The 21,333-nt window shown below is 40.6% G+C and overlaps 1 protein-coding gene across 1 annotated transcript; it reads left to right on the top strand.

Annotated features, from left to right (window-relative positions):
* Positions 1–1,151: 1,151 nt before the first annotated feature.
* Positions 1,152–3,040, top strand: LOC147465669 (protein DMR6-LIKE OXYGENASE 1-like). Its single transcript, XM_086521296.1, has 4 exons — positions 1,152–1,516; positions 1,718–1,968; positions 2,059–2,383; positions 2,651–3,040. Exons 1-4 carry the CDS (start codon positions 1,217–1,219, stop codon positions 2,861–2,863), a joined length of 1,089 nt encoding a protein of 362 aa, XP_086377422.1. The 5' UTR covers positions 1,152–1,216; the 3' UTR covers positions 2,864–3,040.
* Positions 3,041–21,333: the final 18,293 nt, after the last annotated feature.

The raw sequence follows: 21,333 nt of genomic DNA, 5'->3' as shown, positions 1-21,333 counted from the left end.
TGCAGAGTGGAGAGAATTGAGGTGACATCTCTCTCTCTCTCTCTCTCTCTCTCTCTCTCTTATGTAGGTTGTCTTGTGCCCTTACCTTGTTAGATTCTCGTTGGTTGTTAATGTCTTTATTTTCATGTCTATTAAATCATATCTTTATTGGCTTCGTAAAAGAAGTATTAGAGGAAAGTTGAGTTAGCATACTTTCAATGTTTTCAATGAGATTGAGACTTACTTTAAATGCTATTTTAGTTTTAAAATATTAAATGGATCTTTTTACGTCACCTTTCATTTCACATCCTCACATGGCTTTACTTCTCTTGCATTCTATTCTTTTAGAATGCTAAAATGCAGCTTCACCTTGCATGATTCTAATAAATTCTACACACACACACATACATGTGTGTGTGTGTGTATTTATATATTAACAAACCATTGTAAAGGGAGAAAAACTGATGAAATATGTGAGAACTGAGTTCAAAAATCCACAAAATTCAATATTTTTGTCATTATTTTTTTATTCGCTTCTTTGCAAGGAGAAAACGCGGTCGCTTAATAAAAGTGACACTCTTGAACATTGCTTCACCTCATATTATTTTAGTCAAAGTCAACGTCGTGATTTCATCACTTTCTTATTGTTTTAGAAAGCCGCCATGACCCTTTCACTTGTTTTTGTTAAATTGCCAATCTTTGTATACTATACTAGTGCTTGAAAAATATGTAACTTTAAAAATTTTGAGTTTTATCTCTAAATTTTAAATTTGAAGGCGAGAAAACCTACAAAATCTAGTGTTAAAACCTTCGATATACCTCTATCCTATTTGTGCGTTTTTGAAGTTTTTGAGAAGGAAGTATTTTTTCGAGCAGTGCATTATCTAAACTAGCATAATATGGCATAAGGGGGAGCCCTTTACAGGTGTTGAAATCTGCCACATAAAGGCTAAACTCCAAAATTGAAAGAAACCCCTGTGTACGCGATAAAGAGGGAGAGAGAAAAAGAGAGAGAGGCCGCGCGGCTGGCCGTAATAGTATCCACTATAGTCAAGTAGAACGCCCACTTATTAAGTGTGTTCAATTTCGGATTTGAGCTTTATTGGTAAACGTAACTTTCCGGACGAACAAACGCAAAAAGTTTGCAAGGGACATATTTCCGAATGAAGATAAAGGTAATTGACAACACCACACAGTCCGCTCATTCCTCCTGTTTTTCGTTGCTCGCTCTACGTCGATGGCTCAAGAGCAAGAGCTCAGCGTAGTCGAAGAAGCAGAACACGAAAGCAAGGCGCATGATGATGATAATGCCGAGCTCACGAGACTGGGCGCTGAGGATGACGAGAAGCAGCAGGAGGAACGTAGTGGATTTGATGCTATTCGGGCCGCCTTCTCCACCGTCCCCGTGCCTGCGCAGCCTCTCAAGCAAGGATGGGAGATCCCTGTCATCGATCTCTCGCTTTTGCACGGCTCCAATTCCCGCCGCCATGCGGTAGATCAAATCGCCAAGGCTTGTCAGGAATGGGGCTTCTTCCATGTACTGCTCTTACCTTCATTTTCTTGTTGTATTGTTGCGTTTAAGTGACCCCACAAACCTCTTTGGAGCTTCACTTGTTGCGCGCGCGCGCACACACACACACACATGTGCTCACACACTATGTGAATAATGCACACAGATAAAAGGCTCTAAATTTCCCCATCTTGAACACTGACATTATTTGCTGTTGTATTTGGCTAGGTGATAAACCATGGAATACAAGAGAAGGTGATAGATGACATGTGGCTAGCCTATGATGTGCTGTTCCGAGTGCCACCACATGAGCGTGCCAAGTTTGACAATGGTCCTTTTCTTCCTCCTGACATTATGAAAATTTTGTCGGAGAAGTTGCACTCGATGCCGAAGTTTGGAGAATCAAGGGACACAATACGGTTCAGCAAATTAAACCCAGATGATGAAGAGGCAATCCCTAATACCCCTCATGGATTTAGGTAAATATTGTTAATGCTCTATCTTGCCCACATGACATGTGAATCTCACCACATATTGTTGTACTCATTGTTTTCTGATTTCGCGCGCAGGGAGCCTGCCATTGTCTTTTACAGAGCTTTGAGGGATGTTGGCTTCAAGCTTTTAGAGGCTATTTCTGAGAGTCTCGGAATGGAGAGTGAGTACATTCGCAGAGCTACTGGGAATAATCCTTGTGTAAACTCATCCATACATCGCTATTTGCCGTACCATGATGCTAACAACACCATGGGTTTAAACCCACATCAAGACATTGATACTCTCACTCTCCTCATTCAAAGTGACATAGCTGGTCTTCAAGTTTTAAAGGAAGATAGGTGGGTTGAAGTAAGGCCGTTGCCGGGATCTCTTGTTGTCAATGTGGGCGAAGTCATTCAGGTAATGTTAAGAGGGATTCAATACTTTGTGGACTGCCTGCGTAACATTGCCTTTAGAGTAGAGTCGGAGTATGGGTGTGCGTGTTTGCGACGTGTATGTGTTTCCATCATTCAACTCTCAGATGCTCCTAAAGATGTCTGTGGGGTGTACGTGAGCGTATGTGTTTGTATGCTTATACATGTGTCTATTGAATCATGCAACTCTAGGATGCTGATATTATGTGTCTCTATGGGATGATGTCTAATCGTCTTTGGTAAATCTTTATAGGCGTTCACAAACAACAAGTACCAAAGCGTTATGCACAGAGCGATGTTGAACAAGGAAAATTTGAGATCCTCCATCTCTTGCTTCCTCCTTCCGACACCCGAGTCAATAATTGAGCCCCTTCCCCACCTAGTTAGTGCCGAGAATCCTCCTCTTCGAGCCTCTTGCACTTGGGAGACCTACTATTACAACCATTATGCATCATTACTTAAGTAATCAGTGCCAATGATTTTGGAAGCCACACATGAGGAACTTGTGGCAACCGGCCATCTATCTGTATGTATATAGATTATAGAGCATGCAGTATTTAATGATCTTGCTCAGATATTCGGAACCGGCCATCTCGCTGCATGTGTAATTATGTAACACATGCTGTATTTTATGATCTTGCTCAGAGAATATCTGAAGGAAGATGGTGGTGAGCCGGAGGTGGTGAGTGATTGATTACAGCAAAGCCACTTTCCTGTAAGTCTTATTATCACAGCATTTGCTCTGTAATTTGAGTCGTTGCCTAAAGCATATGAAAATGAGTTATGGGTCTTGAAATGAAATCTGGTTATTTTCAATAGTACTATGTCATTGTTTATACTGCCAATTTGGGCCTCATTGGGGAGAGATCTTTAACTATTGTGTGGAACACTTTTCAAATAGAGGAGCAAAAGAGGGTGAAACTCTTGAACACTTGTCAAACAGAGGAGCGAAAGAGGGTGAAACATGCCAACTACTCTTGCACAAGAGAAGCCTTGGTTAGAGGGAGAAGCCACTTCTCCCTCTAACAAAGTCTCTCTCTCTCTCTCTCTCTCTCTCTCTCTCTCTCTCTCTCAGATCTCTAAGACTAATCAAGAGGGAGGGAGAAATCTCTCTCTTGAGTCTTATCACTTGAATGGAGGCAAAGTGCATCACTTGGTGGACATAGTTCTCTCGGATGTAAAAAAGTTATTGATACATCTAAGAAGAGAAGATTAATATCTCCTAAACAACGACTCTTCTATTCGAATAAGAAGGTGTTGAATGCGAAGTTTTGTAAAGCTTATACTTAGTCGGATAATGCTGAGTCAAATGATGTACCAAGCACCAAATTATAGTAAGGTTGTTATTACTTTTGGTCATGTGACTTAAAACGGTAGGAGTGTGCCTTTTAGGCAGTGTGCTTGGAAGTATACGTGAGGAAGATGATGTAGCCTTTCTTGATAGGAGATTGATATGGAGCGAGCTTTGGAGTGAACTTTTTTCAAATATTCCTTGTCGATGCCGTATTTAAGGAAAAAAGCTCGCCCATTTGAAGTGATTGGATTGATTGGCACGGGTTTTTTTATTGTTATTCAGCTCTCTCTCTCTCTCTCTCTCTCTCTCTCCTTCTCTTCCCCCCCCCCCCCCCGCCCCACCTTGTGTGTGTGTGTGTGGGGGGGGGGGGGGGGGGGGGGGGATAAAGCTCCCTCTCTTCCTCCCTAGCTCTCCCCTTCTCTCTCTTCCCACCCCCTCCCCCCAAGCACACATGTGGACTCTAAGATCCCACTTGTGTGCTTGGAGAGAGAGAGAGAGAGAGAGAGAGAGCGCATACACACATATACATGTGTGTGTGTGTATATATTCTCTCTTCCTCCCTCCCTCTCTCCAAGCACACAAGTGTGTCCACTTGTGTGCTTAGAGAGGAAGGAATGGAGAGAGGAAAACCGGGACACACACATAGACAGAGTATATCTGTACGTGTATTTATACATATACACTCTCTCTCTATAATCCATATGTATACATTTACAGACACTCTTTCTTTCTCTCTCTACATAATCCTAGGGGCACTCCTAATCCATAATTTTTGGTTGGTCTCGCACTCCTAATCCATAATTTTTGGTTGGTCTCGCACTCCTAATCCATAATTTTTGGTTGGTCTCTTTGGTGGTCGTTCTTCTCTTTGGATCCTTTCTTCTCGTTCTGATTCTCGATGTGATGCTTTTGTCCTGGTCGACGTTCTTGTTCTACTTTCATCTTGGTGTTGCTAATGGAGTGGTGGTATTGGTGGTGCTTCTAACCCTAACATGGTTTGATAACCACCTCTGTTTGTATTCTACTCTGGTGTTGTATATTGTTCGAGCATGCTTGAAATCATAGCGGTGTGGCCTATGGGTTTTGAGGGTTGGGTAATGGTTGTACAGTGGTATGCGATGTGATGTCATAGTCTTCTGAGAAAGGATTTGTAATTTTATTAGGGGTATGTGTGGGCTTTTGCTTTTCTTCAGAAGCTTATGTCAACAATTCTGACGTTATCACTCTTCCTACATTTCCTGGATGAATTGGCTCATACTTTTCGTTCATACTTATCGACAAAAATGATATTGGTTCCTGTTGTCATGTCATAAGAAAACAAGTACATAACTTTGTCTTTGCTTAATTTATTCACATGGGATTCCATGCAGCGCTTGAAAGAGATGACCCTCCCATCCCCGTGCTTGTAAATCCCAATATTTTTATGAATTGTAGCCACTCTTGCCATTCTTTTATCATGAATGTAAAAGGCTCAAGGAAGGTTAAGTTTAAGAGGTAGATCTTGGGTTTCCATGACCATCTTCCCTTTTGCCACATTATCGCCATACCGATTGTAGTTTTTTGGATCTTTGACAATGATGTAGTGGTCTCTTCTTCATCACGGAATCTATTACCATCATCATTTACTAATCGTTTAGCAGGATGTTCTTCAATATAAATGCACTAACGTCCTCGAGCATCCATATAAACTAGGGCTCCATGGGTGTTTGTTTCCCTGAGGAAGATTGCCGTGTATTTTGGTGTGGTCAAAGGGATTTGGTAGGTGCTACCTCCTACAGCCCCTTGTTTATAAGCCTTCTAGTTGTCGAAAGAGGTGTTAGTATCAGTACCCTTTTCTATGATTGGAGCTAAGGGATCCTTGGCTTGGTTTAGACTCTCCTTTGTTGATACTAGACTCCGTTGATCAATTGTTACTCTACCGTCTCTCAAAAGACATCTTCCGGATCTCAAATACATGAAAAAAGACAGACACACTCTTGCAAAAATGCCAACCTCTTTCCTATAGGGTTAGCTAGCTCCTTGTGCAGCCTTTGCTCTCGATATCTTGGATAATTGTGTACACAAGATCAAGCACTTTTCCCCTTGGCCCTTTGTACGGTTAGTCCAATTTTCTCGCCAGAATCTTCACTGAAATTAAAAAAAAATGGAGAAATTTTGAAACCTAAGTCAAGAGTTTGACAAATCAAAGCCTAATCTTTAACAAGGCCTTTGAAAGTTCTTCTGGAGTCTGTTTGGTTCAACCAAGGTAATTCTGCAAACCTTGCAAGATGGCCTACAGACTGGTATAGTCAAAATTTCTAGCTGGACCAAATGGGAGCAGTCACGGTTGTTGCCACTGATAAGTTTTTTTAGCCTAGTCACTTTTTCTTGGTTGGCCAGTACTTGGTGAGTCTTTTGACACTCATTATGAAGTGTTTAGATTCTTTCAATGCATGTTTGCTCAATTATCAGATTTTGGCTTTTAACATTCTTTTTGGGTGATTATAGGGGTTTTTACTGGTCCAATTGAGTCAAGGATGGTATATTTGGGATCCTTGCACTGTTAGGAATCAAATTGACTCAACCTAGTCCCAATCTCGCACATATAGCAATTACCACGATTGTTGGCATTAGAGTGATTTTTGTTGAATTTTTGGCACTCCTCGTGGCTTCCCAATTACCTGTATAGTCTCTTGCACCTATGTGTCACTTGCAGTTTTGAAGTTTGACCTGTCAAAAGTCAACTCCCCGGGCCTGTTACCTCAACAATTTTGACTAATTTTTCAATCTTTTTTACTTGTGGAAAGTGGATTTGGCAAGTATGGGGCTTGGGACCTTGCTGGTATGCTTCGGAGATGAAAATGTGACAAGTGGCAGCAACTACGGTAGCTACCACTGGTATGGGTTTCCTGGCTAGTCACCTCTCATGGGTTCCTTACCTCTGGGGCTTGACACCATGTATCACTCAAAATGACCACTTTTTGCTTTGACCTCTGTCCAAAGTTTTAAGTCCATCTTAGCCAATTACTGTAGAACCTTCCCTAATTCATAGCTGATGACCCAATCAACACCCAAAATTTCTAGATGTGTTCCCCTAAACTATGTGTAAGTGCACAAACAGGAATTCATCAATTCACACACCCCGTTCTCAAGTTATGATACTTCTTGCTTGTTCAATCACTTTACTGTCAAAAGTCGCAATATGACATCCAAAAGAAACTTTGGCTAGTCTAAGCAACACCAAAACATAATTCTAACCTAACTACTTCTCTTACATCTATTTTAAGTAACAAAGTAACAAAATATAAAACAAAATGGAATAATATTCTAACTACTACTACTACATATATCCTAAACAACAAAGTAACAAAACATAAAACAAAACGGAATAAAATGAAGTGATAGCGGCGTAGATGATAGCGGATTTTTTGAATCTAGTCCCAAGTCACCACAACTGACCACCAAACACAATTTACAACAAGACACAAAGCATGATTCAATACACAATGCACTAAAACCAACAAGTAAGGTCGTCCTAACCTATAAGGAAACCAAAAGAGAACGCACGGCTCTTTCTGAGAAATCAACAAGCCTGACTCTCTTACCTAAAGATAAATGTAATGAACTATAATACTTGGGCATTGGGTAAAGAAGAACCTCACCATGACCTTCTCCACTAGTGTAAGTCCTACGTTCCCGACAATGGCACCAATATTGGCGGACCGTTGTGATCGGATAGACTAGACTAGAGAGAACTCAAACCAGCATAAATTTGTCAATCCAAGGATGTAGCTGACGCGAATAGTGCATGGAAACGTTGAATAATGCCCCCAACAAAAATTCACTAATGAGAAAGGTGTCACTCTTAAGCCAAGAAGCAACTAAAGGAAAAAAATGCCTAAGTCTCTCGTGCGGTCTATCTTTCATTCTAATGGTTGTAGACGTGTCAAATAAACTCCAAATGACATGAAACCCTAGATTAGGGGTCTCTAAGCTATAGGCAATAGGTTTCCAACAATAAACCTACAAAATTCACCGTCAGGTAGGTGAGCAACCGCAATTGTTGCCACCTCTTACCTTCACCAAAAATGATGAATGAGGAGTCTTTTGGATCCTCATAAGGCCTACTTACCTTTGTATATGCTTAATTTTACTTAAAACGCCATTAACAACTCAAAACGAGCAAATAAACACGCTAGACAACCTAGAGATAAAACCGTTCATTGCGTTGCACAAACTAACTCAAACATAGCACATTGAGCATGTACAAAATGCCAAGAGTATGAGGAAGCAGCACAAGGGATTTCATTAGCAATGTTTATCCGTACAAAGAGTAGTGAGTGTGCAAGTGTAAGCATACTCTTCATTATGTGAGCTCCCAAGTTAACAAATCCTCCAATAACTATAAATTTTGTCTTATATGCTCAAGGTTTAAAATTTGGGTGTTTTTCTAGAAAGGGATAGTTACTCAAAATGTGATGGACTAGGATATCTAGTCTCTTCATTAAGTACAAAGTGTTTGGTGACAATCAGACTCTTTCGGGTTTAGGATTTTCAATGCTGGCTTAGGCAAAAAAATAAATAAGTGGAAGAGGTTTTGCAAACCCGTCCAGATTGGCATGATTGAGTTCTTTGGTTCAATAGGGAGGTTTTTTCAATACAATCATGAGCTTTGGACTCAAGAATGGATCACCATCATTTAGCTTTATGGTCTATAAAACTATTGAACCTTACTTACAAGATTTTATGAGGGTCTTTGTGGACGATTTTTTAGTTTTTGGTAATACTTGTAGCCTCTAAAGTTGTGTTTTGAGAGATGTAGGATGCTCAAGATGTCACTCAACCCATTTAAGAGTATTATGGCTGTCAAAATTGGAATTCTAATAGGACATGTCGCTTCCAATGAAGGGATGTCTATTGATGAGAAGAAAATTGAGGTTATCAAAGCAGCTAAAGTTCCAATAAATGTGAAGGAATTAAGCAGGTCTAAACAAGATGGTTTTTCATGTTGATCATCAGGCATTGTTGTATCTACTTAAGAAACCATTGTTAACACGAAGGTTAGCGAGATGGATGTTGTTGTTACAAGAGCTTGACTTGGATGGTGAAGGTGTTTACTTTGTCCCAAAAGAGAAAGTTAGATACAAGCGTTTTGCATGTGGTAAAGCATCTTCTTTTTGGAGGAACATATGATCAAGAAAGTGTTACTACAAGGGATACTATAATGGCTGACAAAATGTTAGTAACAGTGCAAAAGTTTGTGAGCAAGCAACATACTCAAATGGAGAGTTACATGTAGCATGTGGCAAAGTCCGGTGTCATTAGGAAGAGAATGGGGTCTAGGAGGGCCTCTTTATTTGGCAGTTTAAGGAAGTCAAACCTTTAGTAATTAAAAAGTAATCAAAGGACAACTTTTGAATTCAAAGAGGCAAAACGGCTAGTTTATTTAAATTCATATTTTTCCCCCAAAATGGAATTTTAAATCTAACAGCTCCCATCTCCACTTTCACACCTATTCACTAACTCAGTCTTTTCCTACAACAACACTTTAGAACATTAGGAAGAGGATGGGGTCTAGGAGGACCTCTTTATTTGCCATGAGCATAATTATGGAGGTGATTAAAATTTTTTCAAATAGGTGTACGCCATGTGTGCAAGAATGGTGGGTGTGTAAGAGATGTGTAAGAGTGGTCAAAGGATACACTTTTCCCACCAAAAAGGTGGACAATTGTTATGATTTTTGGCCTTCCATAACTCCCACATATGATCTCCGATTTTTGTGCAGAGATCATAGATCTACAATCTGCGTGCCAAGCTCTTTCCATAGATATGCTACATGATATGGTTTTACCTTTGAAGGATAAGCATAATTAAGAAGTGTAGAAAGTTTTGGTACGAAAACAAGAATGAGCTAGCAAAAGTGAAATTTTCTCTCCGGTTGTTTATAGAATGGACTCAGAATTTGGAAGAGAAGGTGAATTTTGAGCTGGAGCAGTTGGCTAGTAGGAATACAAAATGAGATGCTGAATGAGGGACTGTAGCCTTTGCTAGGATTGGAAAAGTAAGTTTTGGGGCAGAAAGAAGGTGATGTGAGTGGAGTACTTGTGTCTGAAGGAGACCCTAAAGTTGTTAGAGACAACAAATGGTTGATAGCACATAGGAGGTGTGGAAGGATATTAGAGAGAGACTATCATCTGTATTAAAACATCCTTATGAAATGGTCAAGATAGGTTTTTTCAATGCCTATGAGGCAGATTTGTTGATGGAGATTGAGGAGTTCAAGAAAGAAAAGAAATTCTACGGATGAAACAAATGCAAGATTATGGAGCAAACGAAATAGTGTAGAAATTATAGAGCAAATGAAATGGTGTAGAAATTAGACCAAGAGAAGCAGTTTCTGGAGGAAGCATAAGGATTTGACAAACCAATAATTGAAGAAGAGAAGCAAGAGGCTGAAGAGGAGCAAAATCAAGGTGTAGCATAGGAGGTGCCCAAGGTAGCTATTGATAAATCAAAAATTGTTGAAGACATGTAGATAGATCCTAGTCTAGTCAAGCATGTGTTGAATGATAAAAAAAGGTTGCAACATAGATGGTAAGGAAATTTTTGTCTTGACCTATAATTTTTGTGATCAAGGGATATGTAAATTTGGGCCAAATTTCTTCAAGATCCACCACCAAGGCATGCCACGTGTTGAACCTAAAGTTTTGTAAAGCTTATACTTAGTTGGATAATGTTGGTCAGTCAAAATGCTAAGTTGGATGATATACCAAGAACCAAATTATAGTGGTTGTTACTATTTTTGAGTTTGTGACGTAAAACAGTAGGAGTGCATCTTTTGGGCGATGTGCTTGAAAGTTGCGTGAGGAAGAAGATGTAGCCTTTTTTTATGAATCAAACTCCTTTTTTGCAAGTCTATTTCCTCCACTTATTTACTTTGTCTGAATATTCTATGTATCTACTTGTTTAGTCTAAAATCATTTATGGGAGTATGTATCGTGTCTGATGTTCTATTCTTTAAGTTTTTCATGTGTTGTTGAACCCCAATAGAAGGAATCATGTAATCCACTCTACAAAAAATGACAACAAGAGACAAAATTCCTTTGATGATGAGGTACCTTCTTAAAGAAGACACATTAAGCACTCTCCAAAGTGTAAAATCAAAAGATGAAAACGGAGGTTACCACCTTCATCATCGTCTTACTCTTTTGATTCATCAAAGAAATCTTCCTTGAGTGAACCCACCGTGTCTCTAAAGGTAAGAGAAAAAAGAACACTACCATTCTCGCCTGCATGGAAGAGAGCCTATCGTATGCAAACATTTTAAGAAGGCATGTTTATTTTGGTGGCGAGAATCTCAAGGAGCAGTCCAATGTATGCCATGTAAATATGTAATGATAGAAGACTAGCGGGCAATGTTGGTCTAGCCTCAAAGCTATAGAAGAAGCACCAAAAACTTGGAAGGAGTGCGAACTTGCTATCCTATCACAATTCTTCACCAAACAAGCAAAGGATGACATCATAATTGGTTGGAGAATTCTCAAGTTGGAAAAAGGTGAGTCTATTCAAAAGTTTGAGGACAAATTTTGGGACTTATATAAATCAAAGCCGCTCTCTACAAAAGAATAGCTTTTGCAGAGCAACGCCAAAAATTTTGTATGGGACTTTTTGAGAATGTGTGTGAATATATCAATCCCAGGGGGTTCACCTTTAAAAATGTTGTGTATCACGTGCGTTCACGAGAATATTGTGAATTTCCTTTGTAACCTCTAATGGCATTTTTATGGATACCTCCTATAAATTTTGTCAAGATTAAGCAATACCCTCTTGAATATTAAATTTACAATATCTGTTACTTTTAGAGCCATCTTGTACATTCCATAGGTGCACATATAATGCAAATAAGGAAACCCCCTATTTGCTTGTCCTTGCATAAGGAAAAGCGAGGAAGATTCTTTGAAATAGCATTTGAACATGTTTTAGAAGGATGTGCCCTCCACGTAGTGTCTAAAATGTGAAATTTTTCTTTGCAAAATGATGAGTATGCCATATCTCTCTCTCTCTCTCTCTCTCTCTCTCTCTCTCTCCCCCCCCCCCCCCCCCCCCCAAAAAAAAAACAAAAAAAAAGCCGAAACCATGCTATATCATAAGTTTCTAGAATTTTTGTTTGATTGTAGTAGAGGGGAGGTAGACCCAGGATTATGCAAAGCAAGCAAGTTATTAGATGTAAGCATGCTAAAAAAAAGCAAAGAAGCTTTATGGTAGACATTATGCTCCTTTTTCACTTTTATGCAGAATACATAGGTGATACCAAGCATCTCATTTTCTTTCTCTTTGTGTGTGTGTGTGTGCGCGCGCGTGCGCGTGCGCGTGCACGTGCATCTCATCAAATTCAGCATAAGTCTCTCTCTCTCTCTCTCTCTCTCTCTCTCTCTCTCTCTCTCTCTCTCCACTGTGTGTGTGGAGGTGTATATGAAGCCAAAAGGTAAGAGGGGATTCCCTCAAATGGGATAGAAAAGAGAAGAAGAAGGTAAGGAGCTCACAAGGGCCTATTACCCTTGTGTCCACATGCGTGCTCACGCGCAGGCGTGCACACACACACACACAATAGTAGACAATGCCCACTACATCCATACCACCCTCACACATGTAAAGAACCCAGAGAACATCACTCTTTTGGGAGCTCTTGAGGTGCTTACAAGAATAGCCTATCATGTTACAGGCCAGGCAGAGCATCTACTGTCGGTACTAGAACAAAATCTATGGCTACCAGACAAAGGAGATGAAGAAGAAGAAGTGCAGACCCAAGAAGCACCAGTAGAGTTACAAGGTTGTGGACCAAACTAGTCAATGCATCGGAACAAGAAGCAACCACAGTAGCTGCGGCCGTAGCAAAGGCAACTGACAGTGACAAAGAAGATGAGGAGGAGGACAAAACTCCTCTCGAAATAAAGAAGAGAGAAAAAGGAAAAGCTAAAGTGGATGAAGAGGAATCCAAGAAGAGGCCAAGACCTACATCACCATTAGAGGAGCCTATTTAGAAAGTAGCAAGGGTAGAGAGAGAAGCAGTTGCATTTGAGCTTGAAAGAGAGCTCAAGGGAAACTTTGGAGAGAAATGGAAACCATCACCCAAGAAATTCAAAGTTCGATAAAAAAATCCCATGTACGATCTACATGATGATCATACAGTAGGTTTGGAACATCTCTATCAACAAGAAGAGTGTCAAAGAAAACATGCAAACGCACAAGAAAAAGAGTCAACACCTCCCAGAGAAGAACCGCCAGAACAAGAACCAGTACACACTGAAGAAGCCCCACACTCTAGTCCATCAAAAGAGAAATCCCAACAAGATGAAAGTGCTCCAAATGTTGAAAATATAGAAGCACAAACAAAACCTCTCGAGAAGCTTGAGGAGGAACAGGTTAATGAGCCAGATAAAGCACTCCCAATAGAGGCTCCAAATACACAATCGGATCAGTGTGAAGCGAGCCATTCCAAAAAGTTGGAAAGTTTAGATGACATTGATGAGTACCAGTATGCACATAATAAAAGAAAATTTAATGCTTTAAACTTTGAATGCTTTAAAGGAAATTATGGTTTGTGATTATGCTTTGAAATAAATTATGTCGTTTTTGAAATTCTGCAATTGATGGGGTTTATGTTTTAGGTTAATTTTAGGTTATAAGTTAAGTTAGATTAGGTTATCTTATACGTTAGGTTAGGTTAAGTTAAGCAACGTTACATTAGGTTAGGTTAGGTTAGGTTAAGCTACGTTAGGTTAGGTTAGGTTAGGTTAGGTTAGATTAGATTGTCTTATACATTAGGTTAGGTTAATCTAAGCTACGTTAGGTTAGGTTAGGGTTATTTTAGCTACGTTAGGTTAGGCTAGGTTAAGCTACGTTCGTCAATACGGCAAGCCATAGAGCTTATCCATAGCACATATGCATTGTGGGCAAGCTCTATGGCTTTCCGTATTGCCAACGGCTCGCCATTATGTTGTTTATATGTCCGCGAGCAGTTTTCAAGTCCTAAAATAGCTAAGCGGCCCTGAAAATAACACCATGGCAAGTCGTTTGGCAATACAGAAAGCCCATAGAGCTTTCCCACAATGCATATGCGTTGTGGGCAAGCTCTATGGCTTGACGTATTGCCAAATGGCTCGCCATTGTGTTTTGTATATGTCTGCAAGTGATTTTCAAAAATCCTAAAATAGCTAAGTGGCCTAAAAACAACACAATGGCAAGCCTTTTTGCAATGCGGCAAGCCACAGATCTTGTTTACAATACATATGCATTGTGGGCAAGCTTTATGTCTTGCCGTATTGCCAAATGGCTCTCCATTGTGTTGTCTATATGTTTGCAAGCGATTTTCAAGCACTAAAATTGCCTCATGTCCTTAAAAACAACATAGTGGCGATCCGTTTGGCAATACGGCAAGCCGTAAAGCTTGTCCACAAGGCATATGCATTGAGGGAAAGATCTACGGCTTGCCATATTGCCAACAACTTGCCATTGTGTTGTTTTTATGTCCGCAAGCAGTTTTCAAGCCCTAAAATAGCTAAGCATCCCTAAAAATAACACAATGGCAAGTTGTTTGGCAATACGACAAGCCATGGAGTTTTCCCATAGTTCATATGCATTGTGTGAAAGCTCTATGGTTTACCCTATTGCCAAAAGGCTAGCCATTGTGTTGTCTATATGTCCGCAAGCAACTTTTAAGCTTTAAAATTGCCTCGTGGTCCTAAAAACAACACAATGGAGATCCATTTGGCAGAATGGAAATCCATAGAGCTTGCCCACAATGCGTATGCATTGTGGGTAAGCTCTATGGCTTTCCGTATTCCCAACGGCTGGCCATTGTGTTGTCTATATATTTGCGAGCAATTTTCAAGCACTAAAATTGCCTCGTCTCCCTAAAAACAACACAATGGCGATCCGTTCGGAAATACGGCAAGCCATAAAGCTTGCCCACAAGGCATATGTATTGTGGGAAAGCTATTGCCAATGGCTTGCCATTGTGTTGTCTATATTTCTGCGAGCGGTTTTCAGGCCCTAAAATCGCTTCGCAACCCTAAAAACAACACAGCAGTGAGTTGTTTGCCAAATTGGCAAGCCATAGAGCTTGCTGACATTGCATATGCATTGTGGGCAAGCTATATGGCTTTCCGTTTTGCTAAACTTCTCACCATTGTGTTGTTTTTATGTTAGGTTAGGTTTAAGTTATATGTTAAGTGAGATTATAGGTTAGGTTAGAGCTAGTGACAAATTAATAGTAGAAAAAATGCAAATGGACTTCGAAGATGACTCATGTACTTCAAAGAACGCAAACGAACTTCGTTTATGTTAGGTTATAGGTTAGGTTTAGGTTATAAGTTAAGTTACGTTAAGTTAGGTTAGGTTTAAGTTATAAGTTAGGTTAGATTATAGTTAAGTTAGAGCTAGCGACAAATTAATAGTAGAAAAATGCAATCGGACTTCAAAAGTGCACACAAACTTCAAGAACATTAATATATAGTCATTGACCAATAAAAACGAGATTATTACCCTGTGGTCCTAATCTTCATGTACCTTTAGATGGAGGTGTGCGGGGATTGGGCCTGGCTAGAGAATGTAAGGTTGTTAGAGCTAGCAGCAAAATAGTTGAAAAAATGCAATTGGACTTCAAAAGTGCACATAGACTTCAAGAACTTTAATATATAGTCATTGACCAATAAAGACAAGATTATTACCCTATGGTCCTAATCTCCATCACCTCTAGACCGAGGTGTGTGGGGATCGGGCCTGGATAGAGAATGTGAGGTTGTCATGTATTGTCATGTACTTAGTAGTGTGTAGTTATAACAACTAGAGTGTTTTAATTATTTGTTGCATCATTGGTAGATAGAGTATGGACGATAGGATGGCGTGTCCTTGTGCGCATTGCAAACATCATATCTTTCGAAAGCGAAAAATATGCGACCAACACATACGCAATCACGTTCTCTTTCCGATAAAGCAACTACAAGACCTGTGTTATCGATCTCATGGTCTAGAGATTGAAAGTCAAACTCCGCAAGTAGATATTGCTCCAACTTCATCCCAGAGAAGACGATTTTCAAACGAGCAGCCATCAACTGAGTCCTCCCAACTAATACCTGATGCAGCATATCAAGAAGTAGAGATGGAGCAGATGTTGGACATGTTCTTTGACATGGATTCCAACATAGAAGGCGACAACATTGAACGTAGTACTGTGGACCAACCTCAGCCATCCCATTCATATCGACGGCATGATAGCAACAATAAAGAGGGCGAGATGATGCAAAGTCTTGCCAGGATGTTGCTCTACACTGGTGCAAAAATCTCAGTTCTCCGTACTGTGTTGGCAATGCTTAATTTGCAGTCTGTCTAAGGTTGGCTGTCTAAGGTTGGTCTGATGCCTCAGTCATCACATAGCTTTTTAGGTAAATACATTGTATCCTAAGCATGATAAAGTGAAAATTACAATTCATATAAAGTGATCAAAGGGCTGACTTGTTCATGTAATGATAGGTTGCTCAATGAGCAAATATTTCCTAATGATTATATACTTTTTTGCAATGAGTATGCAAACTTGGAACAGTGTCCCAATTGTGGATCAAACAGGTACAGGGAGGACACACAAGGAAAATGTATCCCTGCAAAGGTCCTTCGACACTTTCCTATCATTCCAAGAATAAAGAGCATGTTCATGTGCAAGTCCATAGCCGCTTTGATGACATGGCACTCAAATACTAGATCGACAGATGATGTGATGTTGGTACATGATGACTCTCGTGCATGGAAGCACATAGAGGAAAGTTGGCCTACATTTAAGAACAAGCCTCAATGTATCCGCTTTGGTCTGGCAATGGATGGAGTAAATCCATTCAGATTACGAAGTTCGTCATGGAGCACGTGGCCTATTTGTCTAGTTAATTATAATCTTCCACCATGGCTAGCTATCAAGAAGGGCCATCTTTTGTTGTCATTGATCGTCCCAAGAAAATACAAAAAAGAACATGGACGTCTATCTGGCACCACTTATAGAAGAGCTCCAAATCTTGTGGATAGGAATTGATGTGGTTGATATGTCCCAACCAATCGGACGATGGAATGTACATGTGCAAGGCATTCTCATGTGGACCATGCATGATTGGCCAGGCTTTGGTGAGTGCTCAGGTAAGTGCCTTTGAAACCCTCAGCCACATGTGATTCCTAGCTATGCCAACGTTTTCATAGTTTAATTTTGTGATGTTTCAAGCTTGAGTTACTCGGGCAATCATGCATGTCCAAAATGTGGTCCTCGACTTGGCTTCCACTGCCCTGAGCATTTGAGCAAGACAGTTTACGAGGAGCATGGTAGATTTTTTCCTGAAGGACATGAGCTACGTGGACCAAACATATGCAAACGTGACATGCATCCACTGAAAGCAAGCGATTGGAAAAACATGTGGCTGGAAAGGGGAGATTGGATGCCACCTGGAATGAAAAGACTTTCTATTTTCCATGAACTCCCGTACTGGAGTGACCTGTTGATTAATCATTTGCTCGACCCAATACACATCTTCAAGAATGTGGGGGAGATCGTATGGAAAACCATCACTAGAAAAAGGGAGAGAATGGCCCAAAGAGATGACCTGCAGGCTGTGGGTCGAATGCCAAAGATGTGGCCTCGACTTAAATCCAATGGAAAATTTGCTATACTAAAAGGTCCATGGTTTTGAGTCCTGCAGAAGAGCAACAAGTGAAGAAGACTATATCTTCATTCAAGACTCCCATAGCGTGCATGCGATGTTTGAAAACGGCTTTTACGAGAGATGACAATCTCAGTGGTCTTAAGTCCCACGATTGGCACAAATTTTTATAGTTCATCTTACCAATTGCCATAAAGGGTTGTTTGACAGATGACATTAGAAGAAAAATCTACAAAATCAGTGAGTTGGTACGCTGGATCAGTTCAAAAGAGATAAGAGAAGACATCATCGATGTAGTATGCTTAAATTCTATTGAAGCAATGTGCATGGTGGAGAAGTACTTTCCAACAAACATTCTTACCATCCAAATGCATGTACTTGTGCATGTGGTCGATGAAGTTGCAGTTGATGGGGTGGTCCATAGCAGGTGGATGTTCTTCTTGGAGAGATTTATGAAGACTTTAAGGGGTTTGTTCGTCAAAGGGCTCGCCCCGAGGGTAGCATGGCCGAAGGGTGGCTTGTACAAGAGTCTCTTGTCCTCATCGGTGAATTTTTTGTCTCAATTGATCCAGAGATGCCCCGAATGTGGACTACTAGGTCAACATCAAGGTGACAGGGGACGAGCCACAGGGACAAGGCATCGTTCGGAACATGGACATCACAATGCGAGAAAAGGTTATGAGATTTTGCCTTTTCCAACTCAAACATCATGCAAAAGTGGCTAGAGAGGTACGAAGGGGAAAAGAAACAATGCTTGATAGATCGCCTGCAATCCAAGCGCAACCGTGCCACTAGAAACCTTCCTTTTCCAGATCATCTTTAAAAATTGCCCGACTTTCCAACTGGGTGGTGGTTAGATGCGACAATCTTAGAGGCAAAAGGAATGGAGTGTTGATTACTGAAGAGGAAGAGGAGATGTCAAGGGGTTGCGATTGGCATGTATATTTTCACAACTTCCTTTTTGAGCTCCACATGATCACACTGCTTTAATAACTTTTAGTCTATGTGGCTACAGTATCACGAATATGGAGCTTTGTGGTCGCATGGGAAACACTTCAGAGTACAATGGATCGACGAACAAAGGGTCACTTTCGACAATGGTGTTAGGGCAAGCTTCGTCCAAGAAAGTAGGAGTAGTGCCAGGGATGAGAACACAGAGACTAGCCAACTTGAATACTTTGGCTACATCCAAGACGTCTTGAAGATTAGCTTTAGAAAGTTTGATATGTTTATCTTTGATTTCAAGTGGTTCAAATTTATTACCAGCGGCCCTAATGCAACTATGTGTAAAGACAAGAGTGGATTGATTCAAGTGAACTCTAGGCGGGTGTGGACAGATGCGCGGGATACATTTGTACTTCGCAACATTGTGAACAAGTTGTGTTCACACAGGATCCACTATGGACAGAAAATGATGAGAATGATCTGTCTAAACCCTGCTGGCTCTATGTCGTTCAAGTTGATCCACGGAGCAAGCAAGTGTGTGAAGGATTGGACATTGAGTTCGAAGATCAGGTGATTCATGAACAAAGTGCATGACCGACGGAAACTTTAAGTTTAGATTTTGAGGTGGATGTCAGCAGTGAGAAATTGTCTGAACCTAGAGATGAGGTGTCAAATATTGCAGCTGATGCGGAGAGCGACGAAGAATTAGAGTTCAATGATAGATGCAAAAGTACAGATTGAGATAGACATCTTTGGTCCATCAGATCTCATAGAAGTTGAGAGATTAACTAATGATTTTTGCTAAGAACTCTTTTGTAAAACTCTTTTTATTAGTCTACAATACACTTTAGATTCATTCATTTGTGTTGCAACTTCATTTATTTGTTATTTGTATTGATTAAGCGTTTCTTTTGTAAATTAACGTATTTTGTGGGTGTTATTTGTGTATGATTAGCCATGGCCGATGACGATGAGCCCTGCTGATCTCCTAGTTTTAGTTTTCCTATCACTCCAGTCGGCATGCCATCCAAGCAGATGGGCTCATTTTTGTCTCAGTTCACACCAGAACAAATCGCGATAGCACAGCACCTTTGGACAGCATGTCCCTCTAGAGATACTACGACCGACCCTATGCCCGGGACTAGTGTGGTCCCTACACCGAGCGGCCCCACATCTCAGTCGAGTGTGCCCCCTATGCCTAGGACTCATGTTCCTCCTACATCGATGAGTGGTTCATCCTCGAGACAAGGTAGGTGTCGTTCTGGAGATGGTGGTTGTTGTGGTAGCGGTTCTACCGATGCGTCCACACCACCGAGAGAGCGACCACCACTCTCTTTAGTAGATAGTTCACCAGTTGGCACACCACGTACACCTTGGGGATCACACGAGCATGATCCTAGCAAGGTGTACAAGAGCAGGAATGGGGTTGTTGTGGCGGATAGGGTCAGAAAGGCCATGCGACAGAGGATTCGGCAGCTCTATACGATTCAATTTGGTCACTCTGTGATGGAGGTTTGGGATAACCTCGATCTTGAAAGAAAGAATTACATCGTCAAGGCCATTCATAGAGAGTACAGGCCGGCAGAGGGATACGATCCAGTCTCGAACCCCTGGATTTTGAGCGTGGCAAAGGCCACAATGTCACACCGTCGGTCAGAGGCAAGAGACAAATACAATGCCGACAATCCAAAGCCGGCATGGTTAGACGTAGAGGAGTGGGCGGGGATTGCACTAGAGACACAAGACAATCCTGAGAGATTTCAACAACAGAGAGATGCAGTCAGAGCACATTTGGAGTCTGTTGGAGCGTCACGTCTTGGGAGTGGACGCTACAACACGCTTTGACATGAGTTTGTAAGTATTATACATATGCTTTAAATTATTGAATATATACAAGTTATTTGAAGATTTATCTCATGATTAAATCATAATTTTACAGAAAGTTGCCTTGAAGCGCCTTCCGACACGCCGAGAGGAGAAGTATGGGTACCAGCTTGGACTTGTGGCCCTTCTGACCCAGCTGCAAGAGAAGGGGGAGGACGTCGATTGGGAGGCTTTACCATGAGGGTCTTGTTGATACAGTGCAACCCAGTCATCTTTATACAATCTTTTTGGTACAGTCTTTTTTGTAGTTCAGGTCTTCTTGATATAGTCTCACTCAATGATTGTTTGCAGATGTACAGTTTTGTAGTGCTTATGTTTATGGTTTATGGTTATGTTTACGGTATTTACGGTATAGCACAGATGTTATAATTAAGGTTTGGCAGTCAAGTTAAGTTTTTGGTTTTGCTATAATGGTATGGCAATCAAGTGATGGTTATGGTTATGGTTATGGTTATGGTTGTGCAATGATGGTATGGCTGTTATGGTTATGGTATGACAAGCAAGTTATGGTAATGGTTAGTTTTGCAGTTTTTGACTCATGTTTTAATTATGGTTATAAAATCTTTATGTCGTTGTGCCATGATCAAGCTTTTGATTTTGTGGTTATGTAATTCTTACAATTTTGCTAATTGCCAGACACTCGCTCTTTATCATCAGCTTGTAGGTGAAGTGATGTTGCTTGTGCACTCTTCCTTTGGGCAGAGAGGGTTGTTTTCTTTTGCTGCAGTACATGCAGCATCAGTTCCCAACCCTCTCTGCCCAAAAAAAAATTGCAGGTTTGGTCGTCTATACAAAGTACGGTACACTCGCCAGTATAGGCCTCGGAACAAGCGTCGGTATATCCTTTGCAATTTCCGACGGTTATTTTATAGCTAATTCCGACACTCATTTCATAGTTAATTCCGACGCATAAAATATCGATACTTATAATGACGTTACAAAACCCGCGTCTTTTCCGAGGCCTATTTCAGTGCTTTTTATTTTTAAAACTAACTTTATTTTGTCGATATTTGCGCTGATTTCTGCCGACGTGTTGTAGTGTGGTGTGACTAGATGGAGGAGATGTGTGTAAATGAAAACACATATCATTACAAGGAGTTTGATGCAAAATAGTTTATTGAATGGGCCAAAAAGTACTTC

This window comes from Adiantum capillus-veneris, chromosome 1, assembly GCF_014529385.1.
Source record: "Adiantum capillus-veneris isolate H3 chromosome 1, ASM1452938v2, whole genome shotgun sequence".
NCBI classification, from domain to species: domain Eukaryota; kingdom Viridiplantae; phylum Streptophyta; class Polypodiopsida; order Polypodiales; family Pteridaceae; genus Adiantum; species Adiantum capillus-veneris.
This window is presented reverse-complemented; position numbering and strand designations above follow the sequence as displayed.

Excerpts from the sequence above, each read along its gene's own strand:
- LOC147465669 (XM_086521296.1), top strand. The coding sequence starts at position 1,217 with ATGGCTCAAGAGCAAGAGCTCAGCGTAGTCGAAGAAGCAGAACACGAA. Across the intron at positions 1,517-1,717 it reads AGGAATGGGGCTTCTTCCAT|GTGATAAACCATGGAATACA; the intron begins GTACTGCTCTTA and ends GTATTTGGCTAG. Across the intron at positions 2,384-2,650 it reads ATGTGGGCGAAGTCATTCAG|GCGTTCACAAACAACAAGTA; the intron begins GTAATGTTAAGA and ends AAATCTTTATAG.